At 38.3% G+C, this 21295-nt stretch overlaps 1 protein-coding gene across 1 annotated transcript in view; it reads left to right on the top strand.

The window, feature by feature from the left end:
* The window catches only part of XRN1 (5'-3' exoribonuclease 1), a 181961-nt gene that overhangs the window by 71533 nt on the left and 89133 nt on the right, over nucleotides 1-21295 (top strand). The window contains exon 21 of the mRNA XM_042782538.1: nucleotides 2558-2689. Coding sequence (XP_042638472.1) covers nucleotides 2558-2689 — 132 coding nt within the window. The remainder of the gene's footprint in view (nucleotides 1-2557; nucleotides 2690-21295) is intronic.

Genomic DNA, 21295 nt, shown 5'->3' with positions numbered 1-21295 from the left:
ATGGTATCTCACATGAACTTTAGGCTTTCTTCATTTTGTTTTGTTCTTTTTTCTGATTGATCCCTTTGCAAAGAAGTATTCAGGTATTTGTCTTCAATCTCATTAATTCCATTGCTTCAATTCTACTCTTTTATGCTTCCAATGTGTTATCTGTTTCTGACAATTTAGTATTAATCTTCTGGATATCTATCTATAGCTTTTGAATCATTTCTAATTTTTTCATTTATGGTCTCTCAATCCTTAGAGGATACCTAAATATAATTCTTTTGAATTCCTTATCATAGAGTTCCAATGCTGCTGCTTCTTCAGGGATGTGTTCTGGGTCTGTATCCTACTCCCTTGTTTTTACCACTTTATCTTGCTTCTTTGTGTGGACTGTGATGGTCACTTGTCTCTGAGACATTGTGATGTTGTTATATTTACATCTCTGTTAACTATTTGTGAAGAGCAGCCAAGGGTGAGTCAGGCTGTTTTTGATGGTGGTTTATCGTAGGCCCATCAGTGAAGAAGGAAGTGGTGGCTCTCACTCAGAAAATGAAGCTGTAGGAGGTGTGGGTGTAGTTGTGTCTTATGGGGACTTTTGCTGTCTCACACTCAGTCAGACAAAAATAACAATTGAATAACCATCAAAAAAGTAAAACCAAATGGTTGAAAAGCACACTGTGTAATCACACAGAACAGTATCCAAAAAAGAGAAAAGGGGAAAAAACAAAACAAAACAAAAACACCACAATATCTGGGGAGAGGACAGTAAGAGAAAGTAGAGAGGGAGAATAATGAAGGAAAAAATGGGAAAACCGCAAAAAGAAAAACAAGGAATGGGGTTACAAGAAAGGGAAAAAAAAGAAAAGAAAAGAAATTGGAACCAGGAACAGGGAAAAGAAAAGAAGCTGAAAAGTAGAACTTGGGAAGGGAAGAATAAAGAATGGTAATAAAAAGGACAAAAGTAATAATAATAGTGTTGTTGTTGTTATGTATCGTCAAGTTGGACCCGACTCATAGCGACCCCTCCTTGGGTTTCGAGGCAGTATCACTGTAGAAGTAGATTGCCTCATCTTCCTTCCGAGGAGCAGCTGGTGGGTTTGAACTGTCAGCCTTCTGGTTAGCAGTCAAGTGCCTTTAGCCACTATGCTACCAAAGCTACTACTATTATTTTGTTAATAATATTAGTAGTAGTTTTAAAACAGACAAAAACAAACTAAAGAAAAAAAAATGTACAGGGCAAGGCAAGGAACCCAGGCTCCTTGGGAACACTCAGACTGGGTGGGATGGAATTCCTGCCAGCCTAGAAGGTGGGTGGGAGTGAAGGATGGCCGCACCTCCATTCAACAAGAGGGTGTGGAGTATAAGAGTAACAAGGGGAATGTCACACCTTTCTAGTATGTGCATCCGGAATGTCTTTGCAGTTCCCAGCAAGCGGAGCCTGTTTTTAAGTCCCTGGAACCTGGGATAATGCTGTCACTTTAAATATCCAAGATAGTCAATCCACTTGTAAACATTCAAAATGACTGTGCTTTATGGACAGGTGAAAGTCCACAGCTCAGCCCGCCTTCATCTTCTCTGCTTCTCCTTTTATTCCTCAGCCACCAGAGCAGTCCTCCGTGCAATCCTTGGCTATCAGGGCTCAGTTTTAGGTTAATTCTTAGGTTCTACCACCATTCAGCAATATATAAGATGTCTGTGCCATCAGGATTGCTGCCAGACTGTAGCTCTGTATGTCTCCTTTTTTCGTATTTTCATGCAAATTCTTCTGCTAGTTGGATTTTAGTCCCCTTCTTTATCCTTCCCTTCTAAGGACAGGGGTCCAGGATTATCTTCCGTATCTGTGTTAATTGCTTCCCCTTTTCTTTGTTGAAGAGGGTCTCTGCAGTCTTTCTGCCTATTCTGCCATCTTACCAGATCTCCCCAGACCAGGTTTTTTGTAGAAGTTTTCACCTTCTTTAATTTCTTCCTCTTAGTCTTCCTCTTAGTCTTATTTAAGGAGCTCTGGTAACATAGTGCCTAAGGTACTTGACTGCTAACCAGAAGGCTGGCGGTTCAAACCCATCAGCCACTCCTCGGAAGGAAGGTTGGGCAATCTACTTCCGTAGTGATACTGCCTCGGAAACCCAAGGAGGGGTCGCTATGAGTCTGGGCTGACTCGACGGCATATAACAACAACAACAACAGTCTTATTTAACTTGGTCTTCTATCTCCTGTACTTGTAAACTGGAAGTTAGGTCTAACAACTTGGCTAGATTCAGGTTAAACTTTTTTGAAGGAATACTGTATAGGTGATAGTATATACTTCATATTACATTCAAAAGGATTTTAAATTCTTTAAAATTTTTACTTTTATTAGATGTTTAGTTAGGAGATAATACTTGTTTTAAAAATTTTTTACTGATTTTTTTTTAATGAATTCTTTTTCTGCATATATAGTACAATAAAATAAGAAGACCTTTTTGTTACAGTTGTTATTTTGCCTTTAGAAACTTTCACTTTGAAGACTCACACTGCTAGTCCTCTATATAAACCACGTTTTTTGGCTAATATAATTTTTATTTTAATTTTTAAGGTTTTACTTGGAAGAACCTCCAGGAACACAGAAGCTTTATTTGCACAGAACTGTGCCACCATCTAAAGTGGTCCATCTTGGAGACAAAGAACAATCTAACTGGACAAAAGAAGTACAGGGAATTTCAGAACAGTGAGTGCCATAAAAGTATTTAATATCATAGAAATAGATTCTTATTAAAGTATCCTTTAACTTAATTTCCACTTAATTAGTAGTCATTGTGAATGCCAACTACCTCTAATCTTAATTTCTAAAGAAAATAATGAATTGTAGCTTAAAATATTGGAAGAAAGATTGGGCAGTCTACTTCCTTAGTGATATCGCCTCAGAAACCCAAGGAGGGGTTGCTGTGAGTTGGATCCGACTCAGTGGCAGTGAGTTTAGTTTTGGTTTCAGCTTAAATAACATCTAGTTAACAGCAGTTATAATCTTGCCCAGTTTGTCACTAAAATGCTTCATGAGGAAAATGAAAACACATAATCACTTAATACTAGGAGTAACGGTTAATATGTTGTCTAAATTTGGAAGTTAATTTTAGTAACCATAAGGCCTTTGAATTTCTTGGCCACAGGTGGTGGTGGTTGTTATGCGCCATCGATTCGGCCGACCCATAGGGACCCCTCCTTGGGTTTCCAAGACAGTATCACTACGGAAGTAGATCGCCCCATCTTCCTCCCGAGAGTGGCTGGTGGGTTTGAACCACCATCCTTCTGGTTAGCAGTCAAGTGCCTTAGGCACTAAGCTACCAGAGAGAAAGACTCTCCTTTGTTCCTCATCTTTGTGCCCTAAACCCCAAATACCCCTGGGTTCCAAAAGTTAAGATCTGCGCCAGTCCAACAATGCAGAAGCTGGCCCTCTTCAGAATGCTATTTTGGAGATCATTACTGTGCTTTGTGGGAGTTTTGGTGTCATGATGCCTAAGGCATTTGGCTGCTAACCAGAAGGCTGGTGGTTCAAACTCACCAGCCACTCCTCGGAAGGATGATTGGGCGATCTACTTCCGTAGTGATACTGTTTCGGAAACCCAAGGAGGGGTCGCTGTGAGTTGGATCCAACTCAAGGCAGTGAGTGAGTGTGCTTTGTGTCTCATGCCCCCATTCTAACAGTACCTTTATTTCTTCATCCAAACACTAGAATTCCAAAAACAAAATGAAATAATAGAGACTGTCATTGGCACATGAAACGGTGTTATAAATGTATACACTTCAGCCTTCCTGTTCAAATTGTAATAGGTAAATAGTTTAAATTGGTAAACTATTGGGAATTCAGGGAAAATCGTCCTTTACAATATTGGAACCAATGCTAGGCTATAATATCCTTATTCAGTTATGAGTAAGCAGAGAAAATGGACAAAGACCATGAAACACCATCCAGTATAAAAGAAGGCATTAGCTCTTATGAAATAGAGGTACATCATGTTTTTAAATTAGATGCCGCATTCATAGCTTCTAGCATTCTAAATTTTCTGTCATAGCACATAAACAGAATCATAATTATAAATTTATTTGTGTGATTACCTTACTGACTGTTTCCTTATATCGTATGCGCCATGAAAGCAGGGAACACATCTGTTTTTGTCACCACTATTTTCTCATTCACTTCCTAGTGTCTAGGCACTTTCTAAATGTTTGTTTGAATGAACCAAAATTGTTTGTCGAGACTCTTGATTTAAAAAGTTAAAATAGTAACTCATTCAAAGCACAACACATTAAGAGTTTGTCACTTGTTCATATATTCGACAATTATCTGTTGATTAATTACTATGTATAGTAAGTGTATGTAGCAGTGTAGTTACCATAATAAGAAAAGAAAAACATATAGTTCTTACCCTCATGAAACTAGTAGCTAGTAAATGGGAGACAGACATAAACATCTAATATGAATATGATCAAAGTACAGCTGTAATTGCTCTTAAGGAGTGGTGCTTTAAGACCATGTAGTAGATGGATTTGAACTGTTGCGTTTGTTATTATGTGCCATCCAGTCGGATCCGACTCCTAATGACCCCTCCTTGGGTTTCTGAGGCGATATCACTATGGAAGTAGATTGGCCAACATTCCTTCCAAGGAGTGACTGGTGGGTTTGAACCACCAGCCTTCTGGTTAGCAGTCAAGTGCCTCAGGCACTACGCTACCAGAGCTCCCTGGATTTGAACTAGCTAGGGAAAAGTTTGAAGGCATTGGTGGTTCAATGGTATATTCGTGCCTTCCATACTGGAGGCCCATGTTCGATTCTGGCCAGTGTACCTCAAGTGCAGCCACCACTCATCTGTCAGTGGAAGTCTGCATTTTGCTATGACGTTGAACAGGTTTAAGCAGAGCTTCCATATTGAGACAGACTAGGAAGAAAGGCATGGTGATCTACTTCCAAAAATTAGCCAATGAAAACCCCATGGATCACTCATACTTGTGTTAGTCACCATGGGTCATGGGTCAGTTTGACAGCAGCTAACAACAGCAACAGCAGGGAGGAATTAACCTTAGTCAGAAAAATCTTTCCTGAAGGTAGTGTTGATTAAATTGAGATCTGAATATAGCAAAGGGTGAAAAGGGAGCATGTTTTAGGATGAATGAAGAGGTACATACAAGTCCCTATGACAAGAGGGGAAAAAAAAAAAAAAAACTCACTGCCATCAACTCGATTTTGACTCATAGCAACCTCTCCTTGAGTTTCCAATGGGGGATCTCTACAGTAGTAGATCGTCCAGTCTTCTTCCCAGAAGTGGCTGGTGGGTTGGAATCTCCAGCCTTCTTGTTAGCAGTCAGATGCTTTAGGCACTATGCAAAGCAGTATGCGTAATAATCAGATAATGGCCTTTTGGCTCAGTGGAGAAAACAAAAGGGAGCCTGACTGAGTCAATAAAGGAAAATGAAGGAAGCAGCCTGAGAGGAAGGAGAACATCCAGCAGCATGTTACATCATGTAAATCAGAGAAAAAAGGTATTCTAAGAAAAAGAGAGTAGCAATATCAATTGTGAAGAGGGTAAGCAAAAGTTAATTTGACTGAATAGTGGGACTGCAAACCTGACTAGAGTGAGTGAGGAATTGACTGGGAGTTAAAGAATGGGAGACATACTAGGAATAGACCATTTCTTCAAAAGGTTTAACTATGAAGAGAATACAGAGACCTTTACCCCTTATCTTACCTAATCTTTCAATCTGGATGGGTTTCTGTGATGGAAGCAAACTTCAAAGCAGCAGGCTGGGTGGAAACAACTTGAGTATGCAGCAACAGATGAATGGATGAACAAAATGTTGTATGTACCCACAATGGAGTACTATTCAGCCATAAAAATAATGAGTCCTCAAAACATCTTATAATGTGGATGAATCAGGAAGATAATATGCTGAATGAAATAAGTCAATAACAAAAGAACAAGTGTTATAGGATCATACTTTTATAAGAATACAAGAATAGGTATATACAAGATCAGCATTGATGATTACCAGGCATAGGGGGTGTGGAGATGGAAGCCCTCTTAAGGGAGTAGACACTTTTTATTTTTGGTAATAGGAAAAGAAGCATCGAATATGGGTAAAGTGAACACAGCTCGACCAATGTAGATGATGTCACTAAGAAGTACACAAGAGAAAGGATTTTTTTTTTTTTTTTTTGGTAAAGGATATGACAAGTATAATTTTGCAATAACACCAACAACCAAAAGAATACGTACGTGTTATATAATATGTTTAAAGGCATGTATGTGTATGGGTATGAATATGTGGTTACATATATGTATATTGATAGATGAAACTGTGGGCATATTATATATAGGTACATGTGTGCGTGCATGTATATCCATTTATACAATAAACCCCATAGGGGACATAGTTAGATATACTTCTAAGACATAACCAAACACCTCATGAGATTGGTTTTCTGGGTTTGAAGGTTTTCAACCATCATCTCATGGGACAGCTCAGTTAATTGGTCTCATATAGTTCATAGAGTATAGATTCTACATCCAAGTGTGGTGAGTAGTGGCTGGGGTCTTAAAAGCTTGCGATCAGCCATATAAGTTATAACTGCTTGTCTGGAACAAAAGAGAAAGTAGAGAACCAAAGACTCAGGAGAAAGTAATCTATAGGACTGATGTTGTTGTTATGTGCCGTCGAGTCGGCCCCGACTCATAGCGACCCCTCCTTGGGTTTCTGAGGCAGTATCACTACGGAAGTAGGATTGCCCAACCTTCCTTCCAAGGAGTGGCTGGTGGGCTTGAACCGCCAGCCTTCTGGTTAGCAGTCAAGTGCTTTTAGCCACTATGCTACCAGAGCTCCTATAGGACTGATAGTCCACATGAATCATGTCTCATCTACCCTGAGACCAGAACTAGATGGTGCCTGACTACCACTACCAACTGTTCTGATAGGACTACAATAGATGGATCCTGATTAAAAAATAAATTAGAAAACAAAAAATTGCCACAGAGTTGATTTTAAGATCTAGTGACCCTATAGAACAGAGTAGAACTGCCCTATAGGGTTTCCAGGGCTGTAAAATGTTTACAAAAGTAGACTGTCATATTGTTCTCCCAAAAGTGGCTAGTGGGTTCAAACCACTTACTTTTCAGTTAGCACTTAAGCATTGTGGCACCAGGGGCTCCTTTTGGATCCTGATAGGATGGAGAAAAATGTGGAACAGAACTCAAATTCTTAAAAAGTCAACTTACTAGTCCTGTTGCCACTAGAGGATTCCCTGAGACTGTTGACCTGAGATACCCTTTAAACATTAAACTGAGACTTCAGGTTGGAAGATGGCGGAATAGACAAATTCCACAGACCCTCTTCAACAAAGAAAAGAGAAAACAAGTGACAGAGATACAGAAGATAATCCTGGAGCCCTGAGCTTCAAAGGGAAGTATACAGAGTTGACTAGTGGAAAAACCAATGAGAACAGTGAATGTGGAGGTGGTTGGAGCAGTGGACTCTCAGCTACTCTGACGGGACCAACAGCCTGAATGTTTTCAGGTGGTGCTGGGACCTAGGAATTGGCCTAGAGATCAGCCCTGGTCACTAGGGGCTGCAGGAACAACTGTGCTAGTGGTCTGTGGCTGGGGAAGGAAACAGTGAGGAAGGAGATACAAAATGATGCAAAATCTACAAATGGAAATCCAGCTGTGGACTTACGGCTGTCTGGAGGGCGCAGCCATTTTGATTGTTTACATGCGTTGGCCATTTTTAATATTAAACTGACCAAGGGTGCATCCAGTTTGAAGTTTTACATGCAGCAGCAATTTTGGATATTTAAAGTGACTGAGGGCACAGCCCTTTTGATTGTTTATAAGCAGTGGCCATTTTTGATTTTTAAAGAGACCAAGGGTGCAGCCATTTTGAATGTTTACAATGTAGCAACAGCCATTTTGGATATTTAAAGTGACCAAGGGTGCAGCCATTTTGAATGTTTACAAGTGACAGCCATTTTTGATATTTAATGTGACCAAGGGTACAGCCATTTTGAATGTTTATAAGCAGTGGCCATTTTGGATTTTCAAGTGACGACATTCTCATTCAGATTCCAGAGACCTAAGAATGGGTTCTGTTTGCCAAGGTCAGCAGGGATATATGGCAGGCAGACAACAGGAAAGGAGACAGGTGATGAATGTATAAGTGCTGCCAACTAATGAATAGAGGAGCACAGCAAAGTACCCTGCTTACATAGATAACATACAAACAAAACAAAGAAAATGAAAATTATGGGCACATCACTCCAACATACAGTCACCAATTAAATATAAACACAAAAACGTCACAATGCCAGAGACAACAGAGCATCACAGTCCACACAAAGAAACAGGATAAAGCAGGAGAAACAAGGGACCAGGATACAGACCCAAAACACATCCCTGAGGAAGACACAGTATTGGAACTCCCTGATAAGGAATTTAAAAGAAATTTATTTAGGTTCCTTCAACGAATGAGAGACAGATCAAGGAAAACACTGACAAAATTGAGGAAAATATAGAGAAAAACCTGGAACAATTTCAAAAGACAACACAAGAACAAACTGACAAAGTAAATGAAAAATCAGAAATGATACAAAATCTACAGATGGAAATCCAGAAGATTAATACTAAATTTTCAGAAATAGATAACTCATTGAATGGGCATAAGAGCAGAATTGAATCAATGGAAGACAGAATTAGTGAGATTGAAGGCAAGCATCTCAATACTTCTTTGGAAAGGGGTCAATAAGAAAAAAGATCAAAATAAAATGAAGAAAGCCTAAGGTTCACGTGGGATACCATCAAAAGGAATAAGCTATGTGCAGTCGGAATTCCAGAACAGGAAGAGACAAATAAAACCACAGAAAAAACTGTCAAAGATTTGTTGGAAGAAAATTTTCCTGGTATGATGAAAGATGAGAATATCGCCATTCAGGAAGTCCAAAGAACCCCAAATAGAATAGATCCCAAAAGAAAATCACCAAGATATATCATCATCAAACTCAGAAAAACCAAAGACAAAGAAAGAATCCTGAAAGCAGCATGGGAAAAACGAAAAATTTACCTACAAGGGGCAACCAATAAGACTAAGCTCAGATTTCTCAGCAGAAACCACGAAGGCGAAAAGACAATGAGATGGCATGTATAAAACCCTGAAAGACAAAAATTTCCAACCAAGAATTATATAGCTGTCAAAATTGTCCCTCAAAATGATGGTGAAATTAGGACATTTCTAGATAAGCAGAAATTAAGGGAATTTGTTAAAACCAGACTAACACTACAAGAGATGCTAAAGGGAGTCCTTTGGACAGAGAAGCAACAACAGCAAACAACAAACTGACTGTTAACACACATGATGACATAACCCACAAACCAACCCAGTAATAGAAGTATCCAAAGTAAATAAGCCTAAAAGATTCTAAACAGGGAACCAAAGACATCAATTGACAAATAAAGACAACTACAAACCAAAAAGAGGAAAAAACTGTGTAGTTACAGAACTTCTAAATGGTAGGGAAGTCAAGACAATTACAAGATAGAACGGACTGTTCTGAACTTGGGAAGAAATTATAAATCACAGGGTAACCTCAAAGAAAAGTGATAAACCTTCACATCATAATAAAAAAAGAGGACCAGCACAAATACTTAGCAAGTACTAAAACAGTTGCAATGAAGGAAGTGATAACACAATTCATAAACAAACCAAGTTCAGCACAGAAAATTATATGGAACATAGAAATCAACATCACGAAAAAGCACATAACAAAATGACAGCAACAAATTCATACTTGTCAGTAATTACATATCTGACAAGGGACTTATCTCTAAAATTTATAGAAAATTCCAACACCTCACCTAAAAAAAGATTAACAGTCCAATTAAAGAATGGACAGAAGACATGAATAGACACTTCACCAAAGAGGATATTCAGGCAGCCAGCAAATACGTGAAGAAATGCTCATGATCATTAGCCATCAGAGAGATGCAAATCAAAAGAACAAAGAGATACCATCTCACCCCAGCACTGATGGCAAAGCTCAACAAGACAGAAAATAACAAATGCTGGCAAGGATGTGGAGAGATGGGGACTATAAAGTGACACAGCCACTGTGGGAAGCAGTATGGTGATTCCTTAAAAAGTTGGAATTAGAAATACCATCTGACCCAGCAATCCCATTGCTAGGTATATATCCTAAAGAAGCAAAAGCCAGGACGAGAACAGATATATGCAGACTTATGTTCATCACAGCACTATTTACGATATTAAAAAGATGGAAACAACCTATGTGCCCATCAACAAAAGAATGGATAGCCAAACAGTGGTACATACACATGATGGAATACTATGCAACCCTAAAGAATAATGTAGAATCTGCAAAACACTGCATAACATGGATGAACTTGGTGGACATTATGCTGAGTGAAAGAAGTCAATCAGAGATGGACAAATATAGTATTAGTTCATTATTGTAAAAAATCAAGGAAAGATTTATATATGGAAGGGAACTTTCTTTGTTGTTTACCAGGGGTGGGAGGGGAGAGGAGGGAACACTGAAAAAAAAAAAAAAATGCATTGACCCATGACACTTTAGTTTTCTGTATTTCACTGTACATAAATTATATTTCAATACAATACATTTAAAAAAAAAAAAACATTAAACTGAAATTATCCTTTGAGGTCACTTTTTATCTAAATAACAAATTGGCTTATAAGATAAAGAATATCACCCATAAATAATGAGCTCCTTTGAAAAATCATGTACATGAGACCAAATGGTCAGAAATTACTCTTAAGCAAAGATAAGAAGGGGATAGGGAAGCCAGAGTCCTGGAGTACAAGAACAGAATGAATGAATGATGACACACTGTGAAAAATGTAACGAGTATCACTGAAAAATTTGGGTAGAAATTATTAAATGGGAACTTAATTTGCTATGTAAACTTTCATTTTACACACAATAAAGTACTGTTTAATACCAATAAACAAGAAAAACAGTAGGCCGGTGAAGTTGATAGTATTATTACATGCTAGTTTGCACAAGAGAGTGATTTTTAGTGCCTGCAGTTCAAGATCTCTTTTTTAGCCTTATCAACCAAGTAGGACAAACAAGGATATATAGATTCATGAGCACTTGAGTTGATTTATTCTTGTTACCAGTGGGTAGAATAATATGCATTCTTAGACTCCTCGTTTTTACCACCGTATTCCTCCTTCATATCATCTCACTTTTTGTCCATTCCTTCCACATATCCCAAACTTGTCCATAATCTTCTAAGGTGAAATTAGCAAGACCATGATTGCTTTTACTCTTGATTTTGCACATTATAACGTCAGCTCTGGTAGTGTAGTGGCAATGCACTTGACTGCTAACCAGAAGGCTGGCGGTTCAAACCCACTAGCCACTCCTCAGAAGGAAGGTTGGGCAATCCTACTTCCGCAGTGATACTGCCTCGGAAACCCAAGGAGGGGTCGCTATGAGTCAGGGCTGACTTGATGGCACGGCACGTAACAACAACACAACAACAGCGTCAGTTGCATCAGGTAAGAATCCTGTGGCTCTGACAAATACGAATGATGTTTATGTAAACAGACCATTTCTTAGCTCTTAGAATTCTGCTGCAAGAAAGTAAAAGCTATTATTTCAGTTCTATCTCCTTGTATCTTATTAACAAAGATATGTTACTAACCAAGAATTCAGTACATTGTTTTACTGTGAACAAAACACATAAAGTATTTTCTTGAGTACCAAATTATATTATTTTATTTTTAGAAACCCCCTAAGCACATGTGCTATACCTGATAAATTTCTCTATTCCTATGTAACATATTTCCTTTCTGATGGAAACTACATTAAGAGACAGCTGAAGGATGTAGAATTGAGTAAATTTATTTATTAACTTTAAAGTTGAAGAGATTTGGTCATGTGTAAAAACAAATGAGGAGAGAGAGGTTAGATATTCAAGAGAAAGAAGATAATTAATTTGAAGGTCAAATACAATGCATTCTTAAACAGAATGATAGATAAGTCCTCTGTTTTTAATAGAATAGATACAAGTGTGCTTGGTTTGTGTTTGGCACAGGGAAAGATGAGGAGCCTCTCAGTTGCCTTTTTTTTTTTTTTTCTTTCTTTCTTTTCTTTGTAAATGTTGAATTCAGTTATTGAGAATGGTGGGTAGGAAAAAAGTGGAGGGTCATATTTTGGTCCTAAGTTCTTTCATAGAGTGGAAGAAGTTTGGAAATTCTTGGAGAAAATAGAAGCTTATCTGTTGATCAGAAAAACATAATAGAATTATAGGCAGCATTGAGGGTCTTACTTGAATCTGATGGTTATAAATTTTTAGTGGAACAATCTTTGCCAGGTGTTTTAGGAATAGAGCTCATCTGATCAATTTCAGGCCTAGAAAAAGGAGGTAACTGTATTTTAACTAGGGCTGGATTTTGCCTAATGAGTATAATGACAAGACAGCGAAGCAAGGAAGTTTAGAATACTGCAAGAATATTACTGAAATGATAGACAACAATATAAGTGGGATTGGAAAAGGAGTGAAGGAAGGAGAGGATTAATGGGGAAAAAGTAGGAAAATCAGCAGAATGGAGGTCACAAATGAAGTTGAATAATAGTTATAAATGAAGTGGTTAAACAAGTAAGTTGGGTGGAGGAGAGGAAGTTACCTGACATTAAGGTAATAGAACAGTGATTTTGGAGGTGGCACAATTATGGACATGTCAGGACACAGGTCACAGCCATGGAAATAAATGACTAAAGTGGAATGGAGGAGGACAGGTCATTGGAGATTTTAAAAAGGTTGTGAAACTGGCTTACTGTGGTCTCAGGTAGATTAGCATATAGACATAGAAGTCATTCCGGACTATGTAGACATAAGGGTGCGGTGGAAAAGCATAGGGTAGTTTATTAATAGGGATTTGGAGGTCACAAAGAGTTGGAAGGAGAGCACCATCACCATCTCCTAGCCCCAAGATAAATGGTATGAAAGCAAACAGCTACCTCTTGGGGGAAGTGTACAGGAAGGTGGTGGGACCTTCAGTTAAGGAGGCAAAGACTGAGGATATAAGGGAACAAAAAGGTTTTGGAATGGAAGAACAATGGAGGACTCTGAGAAGGGGGCAAGGAAGTTCTTTTTGAGAAGTTACTGAGAAGATGAAGTTGGAGGTTAATTTTGGAGAGAGCTCCAAAATCTTACTTTAACAGAGTCAAAATTTTAAAAATATGGTTATCAGAGGATTGGTAATAAAGTCAGAAACTATTAAAATACAGAGTTAAATTTTAAGTGCCAACTGCCATCTTATATAGGGGAACATTAAAAGATAGTGTTTATGATTTAGAAAATCAGAAATATGAAGGTTTTTTAATTTATTTAAATCAAAAATAACTGTTAATAGAAATTTTAAAGTAAGTTTTCTAACTTGCAAGTGACCTAGCAAGAAAATTCAAATGAAACACAGAAGCCAGAAGATAGAAAAGCAAAATAAAACAGTTTCCAAACCCATTGCCATCTAGTGGATTCTGACTTACAGCAACCCTACAAGACAGAGTAGAACTGCCCCATAGAGTTTCCAATGCTGTAATCTTTATGGAAACAGACTGCCACATCTTTCATGGAGCAGCTGGTTGGTTCAAACTGACAACATTTTGGTTCACAACTGAGCACTTGAACCACTGCTCCACCATGGTTCCTAAACACAATTTAGGAAGCCTTAAATGGGAATTAAAATAAGGTGACAGAAACATGACCAAGCCAAGAATGTGTCAGTAAATCTAAGTATTTATAAATTAATTAAAATACAGAAGCACTCCATTTGTATTGCCAGCATCATCATTCAAATGTGGACTGGCTATAAGAAGTATACTAAAATCAGAATTACTTAGTAAGTCTATACTGCAGTAATACTTTATCTACAATTTTCAGAAAATACAGTTTTCTATATATATACATGTTTATATTCAGTCATTTTAAAGAATGCATTACCAGATAGATGCCTGAGAAATGCAGAAAAACAGAAAGCAGAGATGCCCATGTTATAAAGGAGACAAAGTTGAGTTGAAGGCCAGAAGAGTCAATAAGGGAAAAAGTCATCTTTTCTAGAAATGTATTTCACAACATAGAAGAAATATGAACCTTTATGGACCAAGTGATAGAATTGGCATGTACTATTTTGGGAGCAATGGTAGCGTAGTACCTAAGGCACTTGACTGCTAACCAGAAGCCTGGCAGCTCAAATCCATCAGCCAGGTGGTTCAAAGCCACCAGCCACTCCTTGGAAGGAAAGTTGGGCGATCTACTTCTGTAGTGATACTGCCTCGGAAACCCAAGAAGGGGTTGTTATGGGTCGGGTCCAACTTGGCACATAACAACATAACAACAAAAACATATTTGATAGATTCTGAAATGTGCATTTTTTTTCACTTATTATCCAAGAAGTTAGAATGTTTTGTAATATCATGGTTTAATTGGCTATTTCTTTTTCTCATTTGTAGTATATAAAATAATATTTTATGATTGATGGTGTTTTATAAATTCCAGGGAAAACTGGATCAATTAAGAAATCCCATAATATTGGGATACTGACCTTTCAGTCCTTGAGAGATGTAGTAGCCAGAAAGCAAATAAGCAAAAATATAATCTAAATAATATAATTAATTGACTTTATAATTAAGCAGCAAACCCAGCATAGAAAATGAACCCTTTCGTGCAGCGTAATAAGAAATACATTAAACTTTAAAACTACAGAAGTACAGACCACAACACAGACCTCAAAACGGTAGAAGTATAAAGTAAAAGCAAAAGGAAATAGAGGAAAAACTCCCAACGCTTTGGGAATTTTATTGTTCTAAATAACCAGTTGCTGCTGTTGTTTTTAATGGAAACTTTCATTGAAATACGATTTATACATATTTTTCTCTACATATATTATAAGTGTATTGCTTGATAAATTTTTACTGATTGAACACACGTATGTGTAACCAGACTATGAATGAAACAGAACCAACAGTAATATCTCTCCCGGAAAGCCCCTTGTACCTGCTTTCAGCCATCATAACCCAGCGCCCCTTCCCAAGGATGATAACTATCCTGATTTATCACCACATAGATTAGTTTTTCCTAGTTTTGAACTTTTTATAAATTGATTCATGCAGATTGTATTCTTTTTGAATCAGACTTATTTCACTCAGTTTTGTGATTTTGAGCTTCATCCATGTTATTTCATGTAATTGTGCTTTCATTTGTACTAATCATAGTATTCCATTGTTTGAATACTACACTATTAATTTAATCCATCCAACTCTGAAGGGATATTTGAGTTGTTTCTTTTTTGGGACTGTTAAAAATAATGCTGCTGTTAACATTCTTGTGCATGTCCTTTGGTGAACACACCCACATATATATATACACATTTCTCTTGGATATATAACTAAGAGTGAAATTAATGCTTCATAGGGTATGCCAAAGCTCAGTTTTAGTAGATGTTGCCAGAGTTTTGCAAAGCAGTTGTATCAGTTTACACCCCACAAGCAGTTTACAAAAATTTCTGTTGATATCTGTATTAACTTATTGTTGTTTCTTCCATTTTAGCCATTCTAGTATAGAGGTATCTCATTTTGGTTTAATTTGCATTTCTGTGATGATTAATGAATTTGAGCATCCTTTCATATGTTGATACGCCGTTTGAACATGCTCTTATGAAATGCTTGTTGAATCTTGCCCTTTTGGAAATTTGGCTGATACTCTTTTTATTGATTTATAGTTTATATTACGCATATATGGTCTCATTCCCACTTTCAAAGAAAAGCCTTTAATAATTCACTGTTAAATATGATGATTGCTGTAAATTTTTTTGCTGATATTCTATATTCTCTTCTATGCCTCGTTGATTTTTTATTTTTTGTTTTGTTTTGCTTCTACATTCATTTTGTACACAGATGTATGTAATGTATAAAGCATTCTGGTGGTGCAGTGGTTAAAGCATTTGGCTGTTAACCAAAAGGTTGATGGTTTGAACCCACCAGCTGCTCCATGGGAAAAAGATGAAGCAGTTTGCTTCTATAAATATTTACAGCCTTGAAAACTCTACAAGGCAGTTCTGCTCTTTTCTATAGGATCACTGTAAATGAGAATCGACTTCAGGGGCAGTGAATTTGGTATTTTCATTTATATAATACACAGAAAACTTTATATATAAATATATTGATAGAATAAATTTTATTGATTTGACTCTCCTTTTTATAGCAATATTAGTTTGAATCTTTCATCTATTAAGTGCAAAAAAAATAAATAAATCATGGGAGAAGGGCACATAGAAAGTACATGAGCATCTGGGGTCCTGGTTGCCCTGCTTCCAGTTGCATATGAAGGTTGTCCAGACCCTGAGAAGACAGACTACAGTGCAGCTGGGAGCCTTCTACTTTGGTTCTGGGGGATACAGTGAGGGTTGGTCTGAGCTGAGAGTAGATAACAGGGAAACGAAGGGAGCTCAGACCATCCCAGTGCAGTGTGGGGAAGAGAGGAAACACTTGCAGCAGGCTCATTCTTCAGGAGTTAGGTGTGGAAGGGGCAGATGAAGGCAGGGGAAGGGGCTGGCCCTGGGGCATCCAGGGCTGAATCTAAGCATGCCCCAGCCTGAAGCTTGCTTGTTACATTGTGTGCCTACAGCCTTAGGGATGTCAGGCCTGTCCCTGATGCTCAGTCCTGGGCATGAGTGGGCTACCTATACACCTGATGAGAGGTCCCAGGAACCACCTTGGCAGCAGAGAAATTAAAAGGCCAGACATCATGTCTCTCCACACTATTAGTCAAGTAGTTAAGAGTTTTTAATCATAATTGACACTGATTTTATTTAAAAAGTTTTGCATCTATCAATATAATCATATGATTTCTTCTTTTTTCCTGTTAGTCTGATAAATTACATTGATTGAATTTCCGATATTAATCTACCCCTGAATTATTAGAATAAATCCCACTTGGTTATGATGTATTGTCCTTTTTATATATAACTATATATAGTACCAGGAAGCCGAAGCCAGAGCCGACGGCCCAAACAGGTAAGCAAGAGATAGACCCCAGGCAGGAAGCGGCACCCAGGGTCAATGGCCAGAACAGGTAAGTGGGAGAGAGACCCTAGGTAGGAAGCGGCAGTCAGCTGACAGCTAGAACAGATAAGAGGGATAAGCCCCCAGGCAGGAAGCTAATGAAGACAAACTTGTCTGTCAGTTTATCGTAAGGTGGTGACTTGCGTATTGCTGTGAGCCTGGAGGCTGTGCCATCAGTGTTGCAAATGCCAGCAGGGTTGCCTATGGTGGATGGGTTTCAGTGGCGCTTCCAGACTGAGACAGATTCAGAAGAAGGAAGAGGCCATCTGCTTCTCAAAGAATTGGCCAATGAAAACCTTATGAATAGCAGTGAAACACTGATATGTTACTGGACAGCTTTATGAATAGCGTTGAAACATTGTCTGATACAGTGCTGGAAGATGTGCCCCTCAGGTCGGAAAGCACTCAATACGACTGGGAAACAGCTGCGTCATCAGAGTAGAGCTGACCTTAATGATAGCGGATGAAGTATATCTTTTGGGACCTCCATTTGCTTATGTGGCACAACTCAAAATGAGAAGAAACAGCATCCATTAATAATCAGCATGGAATGTAAGAAGTGTGAATCTAGGAAAATTGGAAGTTGTCAAAAATGAAATGGAATGCATAAAGATTTATATTCTAGTCATAAGTGAGCTGAAATGGACTGCTTTTGGCCATTTTGAATCAGACAACCATATAGTCTACTATGCCAGAAATGACAGATTGAAGACAAATGGCATGGCATTCATCGTCATAAAGAATGTTTCAAGATCTGTCCTGAAGTACAGTGCTGTCAGTGATAGGATAATATACATATGCCCACAAGGAAGGCCAGTTAATAGTATTATTCAAATTAATGCATCAACCACCAAAGCCAAAGGTGAGGAAATTGAAGATTTTTACTAACTTCTGTAGTCTGAAATTGACCAAACATGCAATCAAGATGTACTGATTATCACTGGTGATTGGAATGAAAAAGTTGGAAACGAAGAATTACTGGTGGTTGAAAAATTTGGCCTTGATGATAGAAACAGTGCTGGAGATCACATGGTAGAATTTTGCAAGACCAATGACTTATTCATCGCAAATATCTCTTTTCAACAACATAAACAGTGGCTACACACATGGACTTCAACAGATGGAATACACAGGAATCAGATTGACTACATCTGTGGTAAGAGGTGATAGAAAAACTCAGTATCTTTAGCCAAAACAAGGCCAGGAGCTGATTGTAGCACAGACCATCAACTGCTCATATGTAAGTTCCACTTGAAGTTGAAGACAATTAAAACAAGTCCACGAGAGCCAAAATATGACCTTGAATATATCCACCCTGAATTTAGAGACTGTCTAAAGAATAAATTTGATGCATTGAACACCAGTGACAGAAAACCAGAAGAATTGTGGGATGATATCAAGAACATCATCCATGAAGAAAGCAAAGGGTCATTAAAAAAAGACCAAAATGGATGTCAAAAGAGACTCTGAAACTTGCCCTTGAACGAAGAGTGGCTAAAGTAAATGAAAGAAATGACAAGATAAAAGAGCTGAACAGAAGATTTCAAAGGGCAGTCCGAGAAGACAAAGTCAATTGTTACAATGAAATGTGCAAAGACATAGAGTTAGAAAACCAAAAGGGAGGAACACACTTGGCATTTCTCAAGCTGAAAGAACTGAAGAAAAACATTCTGCCTTGAAGTTGTGATAGTGAAAGATTCATTCTATGAATGATGCAGGAAACATGAAAAGAAGATGGAAGGAATACACAGTCACTGTACCAAAAAGAATTGGTCAATATTCATCCATTTCAGGAGGTGGCATATGATCAAGAGCCAGTTGGTATTGAAGGAAGAAGTTGAAGCTGCACTGAAGGAAGTGGCAAAAAACAAGGCTCCTGGAATTGACAGGATACCCATTGAGATGTTTCAACAAATGGATGCCCCACTGGAGGCACTCACTCAGCTGTGCCAGGAGATTTGGAAGACAGCTGCCTGGTCAACTGACTGGAAGAGATCCATATGTGTACTGATTCCAAAGAAAGGTGATCCCACAGAATGTGGAAATTATCGAACAATATCATTAATAGCACATGCAAGTAAAATCTTACTGAAGGTAGTTCAAAAACAGTTGCAGCAGTGTATTGACAGAGAACTTCCACAAATGCAAACTGGATTCAGAAGAGAACATGGAATGAGAGATATCATTGCTGATGTCAGATGGATCTTGGCTGAATGCAAAGAATACCAGAAAGATGTTTCCTTGTGTTTTATTGAGTGCGCAAAAGCATTCGATTGTGTTGATCATAACAAATTATGGATAACAGAGCAGAATGGGAATTCCAGAACACTTCATTGTACTCATGAGGAACCTGTACATAGACCAGGAGGCTGTCATTCAAACAGAACAAGGGGACTCTGGATGGTTTAAAATCAAGAAGGGAGTGTGTCAGGGTTGTATTCTTTCACCATACTTATTCAATCTGTATGCTGAGCAAATAATCTGAGAAGCTGGGCTATATGAAGAAAAACGTGGTATCAGGATTGGAGGAAGAATCATTAACAAACTGCAATACACTGACAGTGCAACTTTTCTTGCTGAGAATGAGGATGATTTGAAGCACTTACTGATGAAGACTGAAGACTACAGTCTGCAGTATGGATTACACCTCAATATAAAGAAAACAAAAATCCTCACGACTAGAGCAATAAGCAGCATCACGATAGAGGGACAAAAGACTGAGTTGTCAAAGACTTCTTATTACTTGGTTCTACAATCAATGCCAATGGAAACAGCAGTCAAGATACCAGACAATGTATAGCACTGGGCCAGTCGGCTGCAAAAGATCTTTTACAAGTGCTGAAGAGCAAAGATGTCTCCTTGAGGACTAAGGTGCACCTGATATAAGCCATGATACTTTCAGTCACCTCATATGCATGTCAGAGCTGGACAGTGAATAAAGAAGACTGAAGAAGAGTTGATGCTTTTGAGTTGTGGTGCTGGTGAAGAATGCTGAAAATACCATGGATTGCTACAAGAACTAACAAATCTCTCCTGGATGAAGTGCAGCTAGACTGCTCCTTAAAAGCAAGGATGGGCAGACTTTATCTCATTCACTTTGGTCATGTTGTAAGAAGAGACCATTCCCTGGAGAAGGGTATCGTGCTTGGTAAAGTGGAAGGTCAACAAAAGAAGGAAAGGCCCTCAGCAAGATGGACTGACACAGTGGCTACCTTGATGGGCTCAGGTATAGCAGGGATAATGGAGCTGGCACAGGACCAGGCAGTGTTTCGTTCTGCTGTATATAGGGTCATTATGAGTCAGAGACGACTCGATGACACCTAACAACAACAACAAATATGTAACTAGATTGGATCTGTTATATTTTGTTAAGGATTTTTGCATCTACTTTAATGTGACAGATTGGGCCATAATTGCTCTTTTTTGTGATGTCCTTCTCAGGTATTGATATCAAGATAACTAGTTGAGTAACTTTTGAGTGAAAGTGGTAGGCAAAATCTCAATAAATTTTTAGAAAATGGTGCCCACAATGCTATATTAAAAAAAAAAAAAACATTGCTTTCTTATTGATTGTACCTCATGCCAACTCCACGTGTCAGGGAGTAGAATTGCTTTAAGGGTTTTCTTGGATGAAGTCTTTATAGAAGCACATTGCCAGGTCTGTCTTCCGTGACATTACTGAGTGAGTTCAGATTGCCAACCTTTAGGTTATTATCTGAGCACAAACCATTTGCACTACCCAGGGACCATACCCAGAATGCTACGTATCAAAATTCACTGGAAAACTTCTGTTTCTGGCTAAGATGATATGTCTTATTTGATAACATCATGCTCATCAAGAACATCATGATTAAAAAGTACAGTTCCTTGGTATCCACAGAGGATTGGTTCCAGCTGCCCCACCCACTACAGAAACCTAAATTCACAGATGCTCAAATCCTTTACATGAAATGGCATACATAGTATTTGAACATAACCTATGTACATCTGTACTGGTTACTTAGTGCTGCTCTGACAAGAATATACCACAGATGGGATGGTCTTAACAAACAGGAGTTTATTCTCTTACAGTTGGGAGGCTTTAAGTCTGAGTTCAAAGTGCCAGGCTCTAGGGACTGGGTGAAAGCCCCTCAGCCTTGGGCTTCAGCTCTGCCTCCAGCTCCCAGCCCACTGAAGCTAGAGGCTTTT

This window comes from Orycteropus afer, unplaced genomic scaffold, assembly GCF_000298275.1.
Source record: "Orycteropus afer afer isolate SDZICR_OR568_19922 unplaced genomic scaffold, OryAfe1.0 scaffold00363, whole genome shotgun sequence".
Classification (NCBI taxonomy): domain Eukaryota; kingdom Metazoa; phylum Chordata; class Mammalia; order Tubulidentata; family Orycteropodidae; genus Orycteropus; species Orycteropus afer.
This window is presented reverse-complemented; position numbering and strand designations above follow the sequence as displayed.